The sequence below is a fragment of the Argentina silus genome (genome assembly GCF_951799395.1).
Source record: "Argentina silus genome assembly, chromosome: X".
Classification (NCBI taxonomy): domain Eukaryota; kingdom Metazoa; phylum Chordata; class Actinopteri; order Argentiniformes; family Argentinidae; genus Argentina; species Argentina silus.
The window spans coordinates 45,716,394-45,734,694 of NC_139653.1; the positions used below are offsets into that span (position 1 = coordinate 45,716,394).

Below are 18,301 nucleotides of genomic sequence, written 5' to 3' on the forward strand. Positions count from 1 at the left end.
TAGCTGTCTTGTAATTATGTCGTTATCACTGGCTTGTCTAATGTCGTCGCCGTTCCCCTCTTCTCTGTCTGTCTCTCTCTCTCTCTATCTCTCCCTACTGCTCTCTTTTTTTTTCTTCTCTCTCTCTCTCTATCTCTCTCTCTCCCTCTCTCTCTCTCCTCTAGGGGGCGCTGTATAAAGATCCATATCAGCCGATCGTGTTGAGCAGCATCACGCCAAACCGCCATCTTCTGTTTGTCTGGAGGGGGGGAGGGGGGGGGGGGCACTGTCTGTCCTGGAGCAGAGGCTGGGGGGGGGGAGGGGGGGGGGGAGGGGATGGAGGGCCAAATAGTGCCAGCAGCATTCTACATTCTGCACAGCCACCAAGCTAAGCAAGCGTTGTCTCTACATTTTTGCTCTTCCATCGGATTGGATAGATTGGGTCTCCCCCATTTCATTTCCTCATCCTGCTCCTAACCCTAACCCTACCCCCCCCCCCCCCCCCCCCCCCCCCCCCTTTAACTGTTGCCATAGCAACATATTCATGCGCCTCATTGTCCAAGGCATTCGTACAGGCAAACGTAAAGGTAACATAAACACACACATTCAGCCACAAACCCAAAGTATTCACACCAAGTCTGTGCGAGGTGGATGTCTGTGAGGTTCTGTCTGCTCCTCCCCTCTCCCCTCCACTGTGTTCCAGTGGACCATTCCGGAGCGGGCTGTGACCTCTGATCCTATGAGGCTCTCTCAGAGTGACCCATTCCATTGGGCTTGTGGGGGTGTTGGGGTCAGGCTCAGAGGGGTGCTCAAAACAAACCCCGGTGGAGCTCAGTGACATCGCGACCGCACAGGACAACCAGCTCTCATCTTTTCTCTTTTTTTTCCGTTTTTCTTTTTTTTTTTTCCTGTTCTGTTGTTCTTTTTTTAAATGGTTCATTTTTACGGCTAATGTTCATGTAGAAAATTATGATCATTATTGTTACTATTATTGTTATTACTGTTTTCTGTAAAAGAAGTTTTATTGTTATTATGATTATAATGAATGAAATGAAAAAAAAACTGTTCTGTGTTGCAAGGAAGACAACTTATTTTTTTTGTTTTGATTACTTAAGTAATTCTGCACTTTCGGTTCAAGCGATCTTTTCTCCTCTCCCCCTCTCCCCCCTTTTCCAACCTGCCTTTCCATTTTATTAGGGTTAGGGTTAGGGTTAGGGTTCCATTTTATTAGTCCCTCGTTCTTTCATGCTTTTATTCCTCTCCCTCTTTTTCACCCTTGTTCTTCATTCCATCCCCCTCTCCCCATCCCTCCCTTTCCCTCTCACCCCCTCTCTTTCCCTCTCCCCATCCCTCCCTTTCCCTCTCACCCCCTCTCTTTCCCTCTCCCCATCCCTCCCTTTCCCCCCTCCCCTACTTGTCGGTGGGTGTGTGTGGCATTGTGGGTAGTTTTAACGGACATTTTTTTCTCTTCCCTGTACAGCGATGCCATGTATAGAACGCAGTTGCAATTTCTTTTTTTTTGCCAGTTTTTTTTCTGTATCAAACGTTTAGTTTTTGGAGTTGTTGGGGAGGCTTTTTTTATATCGTTGTTATTATTTGTATTTTTTTGATGTCTTCATTTTTTTTGTTTTTCTGAATATTGAGATTTTTAGCCAAAAGAGGACAGGGAGATTCTAAAAAGGCTTGTTTTTATGTTTGTTGTTTTATTATCGAGATACTTGACAGAGAAGAGTTAATTATTTTCTGTTTGCTTTTTATCATTTCAATCATTCATGCAGATGTTGCTGTTGTCATTTGTTATTGTCTGCTTTTGGGGGGGGTATATGTTTCAGGCTTGTGGGGGGGGGGGGGGGGGGGGGGTTGGGGTTACTTGGACGGTGCTCGTGGGAAGTCATTGAAGCGGGTAAATGTAAAATAGCTGACACATTCATATCATGGTAAATACATGTCGGACTGGAGAAGGACACGCCCCCCTTCTCCTCTTGCTCCCTCGGTTCCTCGTCTGCTGTCTGGTTCCCTCCCGTCTCTGACACTGTCGTCACCTCCTATTGGCTGACACCTAAAGGACACAGCCCCTATTGGCTGACACCGAATGGACATAGCCCCTCCTCCCTACTCTGGCCCTGTCACTACGGTAACCATGGAGGTGACTACTACTCTTGCACACGTGCTTCCCCCCCTCCCCTCCCCCCCGTCCCTCTTTTCTATCTCTTGCCCTATTGTCGTCCTCTCTCTCTCTTTTGGAAGCCTGGGAGGCGGCCTCCTCTGCATCATGTGATGAGCGCGACAGCCTATCCCTGTCCAGTGTTCAATATCAGACTCACTTCCGATCCTTAAAAAGGGACACATCAGAAACTGACTAGAAACGGACCGTTTGCTTGAGCCCCCCGTCCCCCCTGCAGTATGTACAGCTACAGCTAACGAGGACGGCAGCAGTCAGTCCACCTGTCCCCCAGCAGTGTAACCCCATGCCCCAATTGTCCCAGGAGTCCAGGACTGTGTGTGTGTGTGTGTGTGTGTGTGTGTGTGTGTGTGTGTGTGTGTGTGTGTGTGTGTGTGTGTGTGTGTGGGGTTCTCCTCTGTCTTACCCCCCCCCCCCCCCCCCCCCCACTCTCTGCTCTGCACCTGTATCTTATGTTCCGGTTTCCATTATTGTTTTATTTTTGTCTCTTTTTCTTTTCGACTATAAACATACTAAAGTGCAACAACGATGATTAAAAAAAAAAAAAAAAGAATACCAACCAAACTGAGATGAATAAATAAATATATATAAATAAAGAAATAATTTAAAAGGACTAATGTGTCTGCATATATGTGTGTCTGTGCTTGAAGCATGCAACCTATTTATGACTGCATAGTATACACTGTACCAGTGTACCCCTCCCACACACACTCTCATTCTCACACAATTAGACACGGTGAAGGTCTCTCTCTCACACACACACACACACACTTTCTCACACACACACACACACACACACACACAGAGAGACACTGACACACATTAAAATACATAATTGAAAGACCTAACGTGACTTATATTTCTTCAGTGTAAGTTGATGACCTCACAAACACACAGACACACATTAAAATACATAATTGAGAGACCTAACGTCGCTTGTATATTTCTTAGGTGTAAGTCGATGACCTCATTGCACAGGAGTGCTGACTTCCAGTGATAGGGATGTAATGGGTGTTAACAGGAGAGCTAATCGATCTGCATCTCCATCTCCGGAGCTGCAGTGCTCTGTGAGCAGCTACTTTGGTCTTGTCTGTAGTGCTGCTGCACTGCAGAGGCTTTTCAGGCGAGGATAGTGGAACACAGATCCCTCTCGCCCCTCCAGTGGGTGCTGTAAGGGGGGGTGGTGGGGTGGGAGATGGACAAGAGGTTAATAAAGATATGAGATCTTATCCTTGTAACCCAGTTGAATGACAGTCTATCCCTTCATATCTCTCTCTCCCTCCCTCCCTCACACACTTACAAGCTGTGCTTACACAGGTCATTAACGACGGATGCATTGCGCAGATCCCATTTTCTCTCTCTTTTCTCTCTACCAATTTTCTCTCTTGGCTCTTCTCCCTCTCTTGCTCTCACCCCCCCCCCCCCCCCCCCCCCCCCGATGTCTGTGTGGCGACAGCATGACTGCCTGCGTCAGCGTCAGAGAGGGGGGGCTGTTGGCGTCAGAGAGGGGGGGCTGCGTCAGCGTCAGGGAGGGGGGGCTGCTAGCGTCAGGGAGAGGATCCAGTGTGTGTGCGTAGTCAAGCCAAGCCAGGGGGGGCTGCTAGCGTCAGGGAGGGGGGGCTGCTAGCTGCAGAGAGAGGATCCAGTGTGTGTGCGTAGTCAAGCCAAGCCAGGGGGGGCTAGCCTCTACGCTGCTAACCCAGCATGGATGGAGCACCGGCTGAATCACACCACCACCATCTGCAGACTGTGCTGAGGTAACCACACAAACATGGATGGGAGGTGTGTGTGTGTGTGTGTGTGTGTGTGTGTGTGAGAGACAGAGAAAGAGAGAAAGAAAGAGATGGAACATATAGGTGGCAATGTGTGTGTATCTGAGATATAAACAGGTCTGTTTGCATCTGTTTGTGTGTGTGTGTGTGTGTGTGTGTGTGTGTGTGTGTGTGTGTGTGTGTGTGTGTGTGTGTGTGTGTGTGTGTGTTTCGGAAGTCTGCATGCAATCCTGCTCAGATGAACGTGTGTGTGTGTGTGTGTGTGTGTGTGTGTTGCATAGTAGAGTCTGGCCCTGGGTCTCTCTCTCACTCCCTCACTCATGCATGCCCATCATCAATCTAGCATGCATATGCTGGTCATGGCTATCACCGCAAGCTGCCAGACCCCCCCCCCCCCCCCCCCCGCGGACTGACTGACTGCACACATGTTAGTAGTATGTTGGAGAAGCATGTATCAGTGTCATGCTGACATGTAGAGTGTCAGTGCTGTTTGTGTTTTTGTGTTGTTCATGCTCCTGATCTGGTCAGAGGTGGTGTCGCATGAGTCATGTGCTTCTCTATGATAGACAGTACAGTATCAGGTTATTCATTTAGACTGTGTGCGTGTGTGTGTGTGTGTGTGTGTGTGAGAGAGAAATGCTCCTTGGATCAGCCCTACTGTATGTTTTCGATCACAGAAAAAAGCACAGATCTACACACCTGCAACTTCCACTGCAGCCCCTCACAAATCAAACTTAAGGCAGCCAGTGAATTATTAAAGGCTCACCGAATAGGAGCCTATCTGTGAGCAGCGTCATCTAGTTTAATGGACCCAGATTAAGCCCTGTCATCGAGAATCTCCACTGATAGGGTTTTCAACGTTTTTCTACGTGTCCAGGAAATCAGCATATTATGTGTCAGTCTACTTGTTAGCAACTTCATCCACAACTGCTCAATGTGTGTCCGTGTATCATCTGTGTCCATGTATCATCAGCCTGATTGGACAGTCCCAAAGAGCTGATGCAGGAATAGCCAATCAGCAGCTGTCCTTTTGTTTACAGTCTTAATTCTCTGTTGTTGTTTCTCTCTCTCTCTCTCTCTCTCTCACTCTCTCTCTCTCCACCTTCTTCTCTCAGTCTGTCATGGTGATCTCTCCTTCTGTCTCTTTGAGTTCAGTATCTGCGCTGGTCTCACTCCTGCCATGTTGACGTGTGTCTGTCTTTGGCTCATGTCTGTGTTTATAGGGTGTAATCTCTGTCTGGCTGCCTCTCTCTGTCACACAATCTGTTTACTCTCTCTCTCTCTCTCTCTTTCTCTCTCTCTCTCTCTATCTGTCCTCTGAATGTCGGTCTGACAGGTGTTTGTCTACATCTCTCTCCCTCTTCCTTTTCTGTCTATTATCTGTCTCCTCAGTCAGTCCATCACTGACAGCCACTCACTCTACCCCTCCCTGTGTGTGTGTGTCTATGTGTGTGTGTGTGTGTGTGTGTGTGTGTGCGTGTGTCTCACAGCAGGTAGGTGTGTGTTGACAGTATGGGGTGTGTGTGTCTGAGGCAGGGGTCCGGTACTGCTGTCCTGCTGCTCTACACCTTGGCCTGGGCCTGGGCGCGGAGTCGGACAGGTGAGCAATACCTGATCACAAAAACAAACAAAGACCTAGGAATTATAGAACAAATATCACCACACAGAGTACTTATTGAATGCTTTATGTATTGTAATCAATGTTTTATTATTCTTTTGAATTTAGATTTCATGCAAACAAATATACATTTACATTTTTAACATTTAGCAGACGATTTTTGTCCAAAGCGACTTACAACAAGTACATTTGTCTAAAATAAGTGAACCATCTATACATCCGTCATCATAAGACCTATATGTAGACCTAATAGACCTAGTATGCAAACAAACATATTTAAGCCATTGCCCTCGGGTTTCCGATCCAGATGTTTTTAACAAGTCGGCATCTCCCCCCAGGTGCAATCGAGCCCGCCCCCCGAATCGATGGACGCCATCGATCTGCAATCACATTGCAAGAGAACGTCACCCACAAATTCAACTGCCAATCAGAGGGCTGGAACCCCCACACCCCGCACCTGTTGACATGGTACCTGAACGGGGAGAGGCAGAGAGAGCCGGGGTCAGACAGGGGACGGGGGACAGGGCGCCTGGTGGTGACGTCACCAGAGGCGTCGGGGGGGGTCCTGAGACCAGACACCCGGTACAACAGCACCTTCTCCCTGAGAGCCAGGAAGTGGGACAAAGAACTGGTGTGTGCCACCAACGGCCCACACTCTGGAGCGAGCTACAACGCTACCGTCACGCTCAACGTGCAGTGTGAGTGTTGTGTGTGTGTGGGGGGGGGGCATTGTCTGCTGTAGCATATGAGTGTTGTGTTGGCTAGTGTTGGGGGGGGGGGGGTATTGTCTTCTGTAGCATGTTTTGGATGTTATTGTGGGATAATTAGGTGGGGAAGTTTTGTCAAAATGTCGCAAAAGCAGAAGTATCTACTTGTGCCAATGTAACCAACTAGTATCCCTAAGCCGGTGGAAGGAAGGGCTCATTGTAATGCATGGAACGGAATGAGGAATGATTTCAAACACGTGCATGGAACAGAAAGAGGAATGGTATCAAACATTACTCATTCGGTCCATGCATTACAAAGAGCCCGTCCTCCGATTTCTGCCCCCACCAGCCTCCCCTGCCCTAAGCCTGCAACAATATCACCGTTCCAACTGTCTGCACAGCTACATCCATATCAGTTTCACTATAACATGATCCCACCATTGTAGCTGGTTTAAAACCTTTCAGTGTATTGGTCTCATCAGGCGAGGCTTGTTGTAATGCATGGAACAGAATGAGGGATGTTATCAAACACACATGTTTGATACCATTCCTCATTCCGTCCTATGCACAACAAAGAGCCCGTCCTCTGATTTCCCCTATCATAAGCCGAACTGCAACCATATCACGTGTTTGATACCATTCCTCATTCGGTTTCATGCATTACAATGAGCCTGTCCTCTGATTTCTACCTCCACCAGCCTCCCCTGGTCCTCAGGTGATACTCAGTGTCCTGATGTGTTCTGTTTTCCCACCCTTCAGTCCAGCCAGAGATCCTGCGGGTGAACGCTCACTACACTGACACTGCAGATCCCGGCCTCTCTCTGGTCCTCTTCGCCTTGGTACGATCCAACCCCCCTGCCACTATCACCTGGGTGGACCAGTCCGGTCAACTTGTGGCCAACACTTCTGACTTCCTCATCGTGGACTCACGGAACTACCCCTGGCTGACCAATCACACGCTGCGGGTCACACTGAGCAGCCTATCGGGAAACGTGTCGGTGAACGCCAGCAACAGTGTTGGCGCCGCACAGAGCAACCTCACTCTCACAGGTCTCTGTCACTCTCTCTCTCTCTCTCTCTTTACCACTGTGGCAAAAAAAACCAACAGATCATAGATTTCCTCCAGTGGAGGCTGGTGGAGGGAGAAATTCCATTCCAAGCATCACAATAAGCCGGCCTCCCCTGATTTCTTCGTGTAGTACAATTATGCTGAATACTTCTACTCATATGCCAGCAGTTCTCAAACTTGGGGCCGGGACCGTAATGGCGTCCCCTGATTTCAAATTGCGCTCCCCTGAGAAAATCTAACTAATCTCTATGATTTGATAAAGAAAAGTGTGTGTGTGTGAAGACAAACATTGTCTGTGTATTGCACCTGTAGCCTATATTGCAGTGTTTTGGGGTTCAAATCCAACCAATTAGAGCATCTTTTAGGTGATTAGAGTACACTTGGAAGTCATTATGATGTGTTGGCATAGCCCACAATCATGTTGTTGGGGTCACAGGAAATTATTGAGAGGATTAGATGGGTGTATGCAGTGTGGTAAAAGCCTCATCTTACCCTCTGAATAGTTTGATGGAATCTCGCCATTAAAGGTCCAATATGTAACATTCAAGCTTTCTTAAAAACGTCCTAATGGGTGTAATTACTATGTTTAATTGGTACCGATCTGGGAATGAGATCCCTTGAAAGAAATATTTCATTTAAGAACGCTATTTTGGTCTAGAAAAAGCGCTTTCGAAAATCCTCCCCGCCTCTCTTTCTGTTTTCCCAGAGTTCCTCCAATCTCGAGTGGAGGTGCCAATGCTTGGGATCCTGACAGGGGGCGCTGTGGCCTTCATCACCCTCCTCATTCTCAGCCTGCTGGTGCTCTGCCTGCTCCACAAGAAAAAGGGGAAGGTCATTGGTGAGATGAGGGGAAGTGAGGGAGGGAGGGAGGGGGGGGGGCAGATCTGATGGGGCATCCCCTACAATGTTTGCTCATTGCTATGACAACTGTAGAAATGGCGTTGACCAGTATAAATACGAAATAGAAGAGTAAAAAATCCTAAAAACATAAGGAGAATTTAGACACGATATCCAGGAGCAGGAGGAACATCTCACACTGCACGAGGAACATCTCACACTGTACGAGTAGAAAGGAGCCACGACCCAAATAGCCTGACATGTCAGAATTCAAATCGGACATGATCGCGTTTTCTCTTCATGTAGTTGACCAACTCACACTGTGCGAGTCAAGGCGTCAAGTTCACCGCAGATGACCCGCGTTTACAGCGGATATGTAAATGTCTTCGTGAGAACTTGGCTCGCGGCAAATTCATGGCTGAAATCGTGCAGTGTCTGTCCGGTTTTACTCTTGAGTCTCTGGTTGAATCTGTCCATGTTTTTTTTTTTTTTTCAGATGAGCCAGTAGAGATTTTGATGACCAAAAAAAGGTAACGGACATTGGATGATTTGTCTGTTCCATGCACAGTAGGTTATATTATGTGTGTGTGTGTGTCTAAATGGCTTATTATGTCTGTTTATGTGTTGACCTTGCTCCTCATCCTGTGTACAATATGTTAGGGTGTGCCTATATTTACCTATCCTCCTCTTGTCTCAGTAGTGGATGGGCTTGTGTGTGTGTGTGTGTCTGCGTATCTAACAAGTTATTTTCTCTGCAGTGATTCAGTCAGTGTGAAGATAGACAAGATCTACCTACCCAGAGAGAACATGTCTTTACCCTCCAACATGCAACTCAATGACCTCAACACTCTCCGCAAAGGTACAATACTGCTCACAGAAATACAACGACTAGATTGGACGTCTTCCATGTAGCAAAGCTGTAAAACAATACAGTAACGTGTCAGGTGACTTTATGTGTGTCCTTCATCTGAATTCTGCAGTGAGGTGAAGGAATTAAACAGGCGAAAGCCAGCGCAATAACAGTCTTTTGCTATGTTATCTACACACCCTTTGAGTATTTCACACCTGTTGAAGACAAGAGAGAAAGTCATAGCCTTTGTCATCTCAGTGGTCTAGAGTGGCTTCCTCTCGTTGTCCACGTTCCTTCATTTGCACTCGTGTGAAAGAACTGAACAGGTGAAAAGCAATTCCTGGTAGGCATCAACCATATTGCTTTCACCTGTCATTCATTATCAGGTTAGAGCTAATCTCGTTGAGACCAGGCTTTCCTACTTTGGGAAGCCTGGGGAAATCCTTTGCAGAAAGTAGCTACAAAGGGGTGGAAATGAGTGATGCCTTGTGACACGTTAAACCAATCAAATACCTTGCTCGGGCAGAGCTCCAAAAAACAGAATTCAGTTTTTCCTTCAGGTTTTCTTCCATTTTCTTCGATGTTGCAAACTAGTATAGGCAACAACTCTGCAAAATGGTCCTATCCGGTCGCGCATAACAACAAACAACCATTCTACGGGCGTGTGTGTGTGTGTGTGTGTGTGTGTGTGTGTGTGTGTGTGTGTGTGTGTGTGTGTGTGTGTGTGTGTGTGTGTGTGTGTGTGTGTGTGTGTGTGTGTGTGTGTGTGTGGGGAGGGGTTCTTGGAATTTAACATCCTATTAAATTGCGAGCACATTCTCCCATCGCTCAGTCCAGTTCCCTCCAATCCAGATCAGCTAATCTAAAATTCTCCAGACCTCCAAAAGAGACGTGAGGACAATATGATTTGGAGGCATGGACACACAAGACGAGGTTAGCACAGATGCAGGAGAGGAAGTGAACGGAATCCACTTTAGAGCATTGTGCATTGTGACTGCCTATGGCCCCTGGTCTGAGCATTGATTACTTTATCTTATGATGACTGATGGATAGATGATTTACTTACTTAAACAAATGTATATATCCGCTTGGGATAAAGGCGTCTGCTAAATGCCATAAATGTCAATGTAAATGTAGAGGACTGAGTTACCCGTACTCTATTGAAGTGCTGGAAACTGAGCGGCCATTTTGGTGCACTGGGCTCTGACACCTGTCTCTCTTGTCTTTTGTCTGTCCCATCTGTTATATCCTCTCTGCCTGCAGCACGAGAGGCCTCCAAACTGAACCCAGGGGAGAGGAAGAAAGGGAACGAGGAAGAGGAGGAAGATCTGTCTGCTGCCTACGCTGCCAGAGGTCAGACATCTATCTATCTATCTATCTATCTATATTGTGTAGGTGTCTTGCCACTGTAATTAAGCCTGCTTTCCCCCACCTACAGGCTTTGCCAGGTACCCCATGGTGGGCTACATCTATAAGGTCAACAGCATGAGCAGTGATGAGATCTGGCTTTGACTACACACACACACACACACACACACACACACACACACACACACACACACACACACACACACACACATACATACATACATACAGACATGCACACCATTGCGGGATCAAACCACAGGGCAGCTGGCCAATAGGAACCTCTGAACAACTGCCAGGTAGCCAATCAGCCAGACCCATCCTCAAACAGTTCCGACAGAGCGAAGCTGAGATGATCAAAGGCACAGAACAGCAAGATGAACGTATCAGGGCCAAACTTCTCACTCTGTGAGGTTTGCCAGAAGAACTCAAACAATAGCAGTAGTTAACCACATTCCAACTTGGTTCAGTGAAAATCTAAAAAATCTTTAGACATTATTACTCTCTCAAATCAGATGTTCTGTTGAATGTTTAGTAGCAGACTCAACCTATCAGGTCCTGTGATGATTGGTTATTGCATCTCGACCACCTGACAGTTATTTGTTTGACTGTCTGCCAGCGACTTAACCTTCAAAGGGTTGTGAACCTGTGGAGGCTAGTGGAGGTAGAAATCTGAGGACGGGCTCATTGTAATGCAGCCTGTCCTTCGTTTTCTGCCTCCCTGTGTTTGATACCATTCCTCATTCAATTCCAGGCATTACAATGAGCCCATCCTCCGATTTCTACCTCCACCAGCCTCCCCTGGTGCAAGGTCTTGTTCCAGCCCACCACTGTCACACCTGTTTAAAAATCATGGAACTCACCCTGGTCTATAGCCTGCTTGGACCATGAATAACTGAATCAGGTAGGCTAGTTCTGGCTAGAACAAAAGCCTGCACATCCGGAAATCGGAGGATGGGCTCATTGTAATGCAGGGAACGGAATGAGGAATGGTATCGAACACGTGTCATTCCGTCCTCCGATTTCTACCTCCACCAGCCTCCCCTGGGACTACACCTAGCACATGTACTCTACAGTCTGGTGATGACATCACAGTGCCCATCAACTCCCGTTGCATTTCGGAATGCTTACTGTCCTTCTTTGTATAACAACAGAATGTCTAAGATAATACTGTATGTGAAATAATATATTTCTATGGATGCACATATAAACAATAGATATTCCTCTTAAATTTAAAGCATAGGTATTTGTATATTTACATGTATCGGTACATGTATGTGTATATTTGTATGTATGCATATGTATATGTGTATAAAATACATAACAATAAAGATGAATATGAGAAGTATGCACCATGGATTGCTTTGTTTTTATCCAACCACCAGGGGGCACTGTTCTTATTCTATCTAGTTCAGTAGATAAGATGTACATTTTAACATTTACGTTTTAGACATTTTAATATAACAATATTTACAGTAGAGAAACTGTACAGAGGGGTAGTGGGGGGTGAAGAGGTCTTTAGGAGGGACAGTCAAGATGCAGCCTGAAGAGATGGATCTTCAGTCTATGGTGGAAGATAGGTAGTGATGTAGAGCATCCAAGTGTATTCATTTGCACACATAATGGTGGTGGTATTGTCTGTCATGCATAACAATGGTCAAAGTAGAGGTCAGAGGGCTTAGGGGTCAAGGCAGGGGAGTCCCTAGGGACAATAGCCTGGCCTTTGTGGAGGGCTCAGAGTCCTGGACGTGGAGCCACTGTTAACACACTTCTGCTGATGGCAGAAAGCTGATCTTCAGTTAACTATCTTCAGGTAGTTTGATGATAAGGTTTCTGCTTCTATCGCCATTTGTGAAGAGAGTGAAGGCATGTTTGTTTATGTCTTTAATGGTTCTATGTAGGACAATGCTCTCTGGGTAGTGTAGTCTAATGTGGAGTCTGTTTTTTGCATGATTATTGCCCTCTTTTAGTCTAGATGGAATTTTTTACCTGACAAATTCTTACATGATGTGTTTTATGCCTTATTTAGCTTATCTTGTTTTTGTTGACATGTGTGATAGTGTTTCTGCGACAGTGTCTTAGTGCCAGGATCAGAGTGTGTGAGAGTGTGTGTTTTTAAGACAGTTTGGTAGAACCAGTGTGAGAGTGTGAGAGTGTGGGTTTTTTGGAGAGTGTTAGAGCCAGGTTGAGAGAGTGAGCGAGTGTGTGTATTTAGGACAGTGTGTTAGTGGGTATAACAGGTGTTATGAGTACGTTATGGGGGGGGGGGCTGAGGTTTACTGGTGTCATATAGGAAGTTGCCTTGTGGGATGATCTCTCCATCTCTCTGAAGCAGCTTGACTACTGTACATTCTGAAATGAAAGGATTTCCAGTTTCTCAGAATCATAAGATATAGATATGAGTAAAATTATTATCATAGTTTGCTGTGATCAACCAGAAGACCCCCTTAATTAACAATTATTTGTAATAGAGAAATTATTGTGAAATGGTAGAGTTTTTAACTATTAAGATATAGTTAATACACATTGGGTCAGTGTTCTTTCAAGGGAGAGAATACTTGTCATGTTTTATTAGCATGTGAAAGTTGCATGCGAGGGCCTCACCTACCGTAACAGACTCATTTCGGAGAAGTCACACGGCAGCCTCCACTGTCACAGAGGTACCAGACGTAGACATGTACAAGGGCTCTGATGTGGCAGAGAATTGGCCAATCACACTTCTCTTCCTTCTCCACCTCCTTCTCAGAGTAGAGACAGACACACACAGAGGGTGACAAAGTGATATTGTGAAGACTCCTTGACAACGCACAGGGGACAGTTCGATAATCGGGTATGTTTATGTTTTTTTTTTTTTTTTTTTAATATATTCTACCTTTTAACGCATTGGTATCACTGATATAGGAGAAGGATTATGAACAATGAAAGCTTTGTTGGGGCCCAAACATACCAACAATAATGATGACACGTGAGATGAATTAAGATGCATTATATTCACTGCATAGCTTGAGTATTTGTCTGATGATATAAAGGCATAATGGAGTGACTCAATGTGATATTCCATGCCTCAATTCAATCTTAGTGCTATGAGGACTTGAAGACCCCTGATGTTTGATTTGCTGGAACGGCACAGCATTGAAGTGAGAGCTAAAATGGCTGGTTGAATATAGAATAGTCTTCTCTTCCTGGTTTTTGTGTGTACCCCTCACAACAGGAGTGTTGATAGTACGCTATGATATTGCCCAGTGGTTCCTACAATAGCATCCAAAGAAGATGGCTACATAGTGTTCTGTATAAATGTCACTACAGTGTGTTTTCCTTGACTATTTTAACAGCATTAGGCATTGTGTGTGTGTGTGTGTGTGTGTGTGTGTGTGTGTGTGTGTGTGTGTGTGTGTGTGTGTGTGTGTGTGTGTGTGTGTGTGACCTATAGGAGCATCCAAAGAAGAGGCCGAAGAATGGAGGGGAGGACTTTACTGATAGCCAGCCTGTTGGTGGTGTGGAGGATGACTGGTAGGTCTGGGACAGGGGAGGCTGATGGAGGTAGAAATCAGAGGATGGGCTCATCGTAGTGCATGGAACGGATTGAGGAATGGTATCATTCCCACATGTCTGATACCATTCCTCATTCCATTTCATGCATTACAATGAGCCCGTCCTCCGATTTCTGGAAATATAGAGAGAGATGAGACATCCCGTAGTAATCATTCCTGTAAAACATCTAAAAACATCTAAAAACATTATACTTAATAACAGAATACCATAGTTTACAATTATGAATCAATTTTTGTAGTTGTTTTTGCATCTACAGCTCTGGAAAAAATTAAGAGACCATTCCAATTTTTTCTTAAATCAGCATCTCTACATGTATTGCAGCCATTCCATTCCAGTGTCTGTTGAATTCCAATACAGGCACACCTCATTCTACTTAATGAGGTACTGATTAGGTGATCACCTGAATAAAATCTTATTTAATGAGGAAAAGTATAAAAACCACTGCTGTGGTCATTACTATCCTCTTGCAATAGGACCAGCTGGATGGCAAAAACAGTGCTAGTAGTACCTCAAAAGTAATTGGAATAAAAAACAACAACTATTGACCATGCTAAAAGAGTTGAAAAGAAAAGAAAAGTTTTGAGTGAGGAAAAGAAGGGTTCAATTCTGGCTTTACTGGCAGAGAGATACAGTGAGCGTCAAGTTGCTTCCATCCTTCAAATTTCAAAGACGGCGGTTCATAAGAACAAGGTCAAGCAGCAGACATTAGGGACAACAAAGCTACAGACCGGCAGAGGGCGAAAACGACTTTCCACTCACCGGGATGACCACCAACTCATTCGAATGTCACTCAACAACCGTAGGATGACATCAAGTGACCTACAAAAAGAATGGCAAATGGCAGCTGGAGTGAAGTGCACGGCGAGGACGGTTCGAAACAGGTCCTAGGGGCAGGGCTGAAGTCGTGCAAAGCTAGGAAAAAGCCCTTCATCAACGAGAAGCAAAGAAGAGCCAGGCTGAGGTTTGCAAAAGACCATAAGAATTGGACTGTAGAGGACTGGAGTAAGGTCATCTTCCCTGATGAGTCAAATTTTCAGCTTTGCCCAACGCCTGGTCGTCTAATGGTTAGATGGAGGCCTACAAGCCACAGTGTCTCGTACCTACTGTGAAATTTGGTGATGATTTGAGGGTGCTTCGGCAAGGCTGGAATCGGGCAGATTTGTCTTTGTGAAGGACGCATGAATCAAGCCACGTACAAAGTTGTCCTGGAAGAAAACTTGCTTCCTTCTGCTCTGGCAATGTTCCCCAACTTTGAGAATTGGTTTTTCCAGCAGGACAATGCTCCATGCCACACAGCCAGGTCAATCAAGGTGTGGATGGAGGACCAACAGATTAAGACCCTGTCATGGCCAGCCCAATCTCCGGACCTGAACCCCATTAAAAAATCTCTGGAATGTGATCAAGAGGAAGATGGATGGTCACAAGCCATCAAATAAAGGAATTTGTGAGAAATGTTGTCAGTAGTTTATAGAATAAAACACAATTTTTCATTTTACTCAAACACATAACTATAAATAGTAAAACCAGAGAAACTGATAATTTTGCAGTGGTTTCTTAATTTTTTCCAGAGATGTGTATTTGCATAATTGACAATCATCTTAAGCTGCAAGGGCCCAATTGCTGGTACGATCTCTGCTTTCATTTGATATTGTAACGACCCTGTGTGGCCCGTTAGCAGCTCCGCCAAGGGGGTTAACTCACGTGGTGTTGTAGCTAGCGCGGCCGGTTTGTGAATTAAGCGGAAGATCGTGAATTCGATATCAGCTTAGGGCAAGCTGCTCTACCCCGCCTATCGCTACACTGGTGTCAGCGGTGGGATGGCGCCCGTGAGGCCGTCAGAGAGACGTATCCACGTGAGGGACTCGGTATAGTGAAGGGTGAGGGCACGCTCTCCCGAACGGAGGGGTCGGGTAACGACCCTGTGTAAGCCCGTTAGCAGCTCCGCCAAGGGAGTTAACTATCGTGGTGTTGTAGCTAGCGCGGCCGGTTTGTAAGCGAAAGATTGTGAGTTTGATACCCGCTTAGGGCAAGCTGCTCTACGCCCCCGTTCGCTCCAACATGTTTAGATGTCTGATCAGTTAGTCATGACAACGCCGTATATCACAGAAAAGCTGCGGATCTTGGCTTTCGAACTGTGCTATAATATCTTTGTTTTCACTGACGGTATCAATTATGTCACCTTCGACATATTGGCAGCGCTTCAAGTCGCGTAAAAAAGATGGAGGCTCTTCGACTTCAGACGCTCTGAATACTCGAATATATTACAGAACATACACACTCAAAGTGTCGAGATGTTAATTTTGCGTTTCATTTTCTCAAACAACAAACACGTCATAACAGTCACCTTACAGGTCGCTGTGTTTGATCAGACCTTATATGTATGGTATGTAGTTATTTATTAGGTTGTTATAAACATAGCTAGTATAGTTTTTTGTGATCAGACAAAAATGTAGTGTGTGAGCACTCTAAATGCGCAACAGAGTCACTCCATCCAAAGCGCGCTGGATACGATGTCCCCCGTGTTGAAGTCACACAATGAAGCTAAAGGCTGTGGAAAACCAAACAGGCTTGTAGCCAATGAGACTCGGGGGAGTGTGACTTCCAATCAGGAGTGTAAAGGTGATTATTGTTCATATTACTGAGCTTTATTGTATATAGTTTTTTGGGTTTTTTGATAGTCATCAAGAATTTTCTACAGTTGGGTGGATTGATAGGTTTTATTGATTTTATAATATCCTTTGCACATTTCTATGGTTCTAAAAGAAAGTATAGCATTTGGATACTTTGGAGAGATTTTGGGACACCTGGAGAGGTTTCAAAAAGCCTTAAAACATCTGTTCTGTTAGCAGTAGCAACACAATTATTTTGCACACATGTTATTGACAAGTTGCTGAGGCACTGTGAAGTATTTTCAGCTCTTCTGACCTATCGTAGACATGTCAATGTTCTGTGGAACATTACTTTCAATGAAAAAATACATTTCGGAAATTTTAGTTGCAATTTGTCTCCTTGTCATGTGTAGTATGTTATTCTGAACTATGATTTGAGCATATCCACACAAACTTCAAGGTGTTACCTATCAAATGGCATCCTGCTTTTGCATCTGATCATATTTCAAATGTGAAAAGCAGTTTTGTTTGGGTTTGTTTTTTAGGTGGTAATTTGTTAAATAGGGCCTAAACCTTAAGAGGCTCCCAGCTAAAACAGTGGAAACTACGTTCTTTGTTGGGGGTTTTTAACACTGAATTGCATAAACTACACACAGTGGCATCGTCACACTCATTCCAACACACCAGTTATCACACTGAATTATGTCATTTTGAATTTTGTATTTGAATTATTATAGATTCTTAACACATTTCAGGGCTGCATGAACAGTATGTCCAGGTGATACTTTTACCCATTTATTTTATCTCACAGTGTTTTGTATCTATGAAATAAAGGTATACAGTGGATTGAAATAAGAAATTAAATACAGTAAATGGCCTCTTAATCATATAATATTCCTGTCATCTGAGAAAAAATTATAATGTTGAAATGTGACCCAAAAAATAATGCTTTATCAATATATTTATTTTTAAGTAAGTAAACCACTATGTCAGCATAAAGGTGCTTCCATAAGGGCATTTAAGATTGCATTTAACTTGTATAAATAAGAACTTGAGAGATGACAGTTGCTCTTCCTGTATTCACACACATGCAAACTGATGTTTTCTTTTCTTCTACAGTGTTTATCAACTGTGACGGTAAGTGACTAGAGTTTTTGTTGTTGCCGTAAGCTAATACTATTCATTTAGTCTTGTTCCCAGTCACTTCTGCCCAAAAGGTTTGGTGGACCAACGTGTTAATCCATTAATCCAATAGAAAGAGAGTCAAAAAAGGATGCCGCATAGCCTTTGACTTTACCTCGCATCAATCATCATCTTGGACACCACAGGTTTCTGATTCGGAGCTACGCCTCGCAGCCGTGTGATTCGCTGAAATCAAATAATAACAAATTCCCACTAAATTCACTCCCACTAAGGCCAGGTTTGAGTTGAGTTGTTATTCCAGGCTTATATGCGCTGTGCGCAATAACCTGGGGATGGAGTTACTATTCATTCTACAGTAGAGATTAGGAGCCCCCCCCCCAATTCCTTAATGTGTTTACTTAGAACATTGAAATCAGGTTGAAGAGAGAAAGCTTAAGCTGAGAAATTATATATGAGCAACATGTAGATATTGTAGAACTCTACAGTACTCTGACAAAATTAACCTTTTTGTTTTATAATGTTGTAATTTTGTATGATGTATGATTTGTAAATTGTATAGATGCAGGGCTCCCTTGTAAAAGAGACCTTTGGTCTCAATGGGACTCCCTGCCAAAATAA

General features: G+C 44.7%; 3 protein-coding genes across 3 annotated transcripts in view; all 3 read left to right on the top strand.

Moving 5' to 3' along the window:
* Nucleotides 1–256, top strand: part of sik3 (SIK family kinase 3) — a 31,305-nt gene extending 31,049 nt beyond the window's left edge. Inside the window, exon 24 of the mRNA XM_083694762.1 lies at nt 165–256. The gene's annotated coding sequence lies outside the window, so the exon portion shown is untranslated. The remainder of the gene's footprint in view (nt 1–164) is intronic.
* A 5,188-nt stretch (nt 257–5,444) lies between these two features.
* Nucleotides 5,445–11,616, top strand: tmem25 (transmembrane protein 25). The gene is made up of 8 exons (XM_083694832.1): nt 5,445–5,533; nt 5,890–6,249; nt 7,018–7,308; nt 8,034–8,165; nt 8,661–8,694; nt 8,923–9,023; nt 10,278–10,367; nt 10,453–11,616. Exons 1-8 carry the CDS (start codon nt 5,446–5,448, stop codon nt 10,524–10,526), a joined length of 1,170 nt encoding a protein of 389 aa, XP_083550958.1. The 5' UTR covers nt 5,445; the 3' UTR covers nt 10,527–11,616.
* A 556-nt stretch (nt 11,617–12,172) lies between these two features.
* LOC310823185 (T-cell surface glycoprotein CD3 delta chain) overlaps nt 12,173–18,301 on the top strand; it is a 10,197-nt gene continuing 4,068 nt past the window's right edge. The window contains exons 1-4 of the mRNA XM_083695947.1: nt 12,173–12,192; nt 13,126–13,209; nt 13,810–13,889; nt 17,660–17,677. Of these exons, the coding sequence (XP_083552073.1) occupies nt 13,835–13,889; nt 17,660–17,677 (73 nt within the window). The 5' untranslated portion in view covers nt 12,173–12,192; nt 13,126–13,209; nt 13,810–13,834. The remainder of the gene's footprint in view (nt 12,193–13,125; nt 13,210–13,809; nt 13,890–17,659; nt 17,678–18,301) is intronic.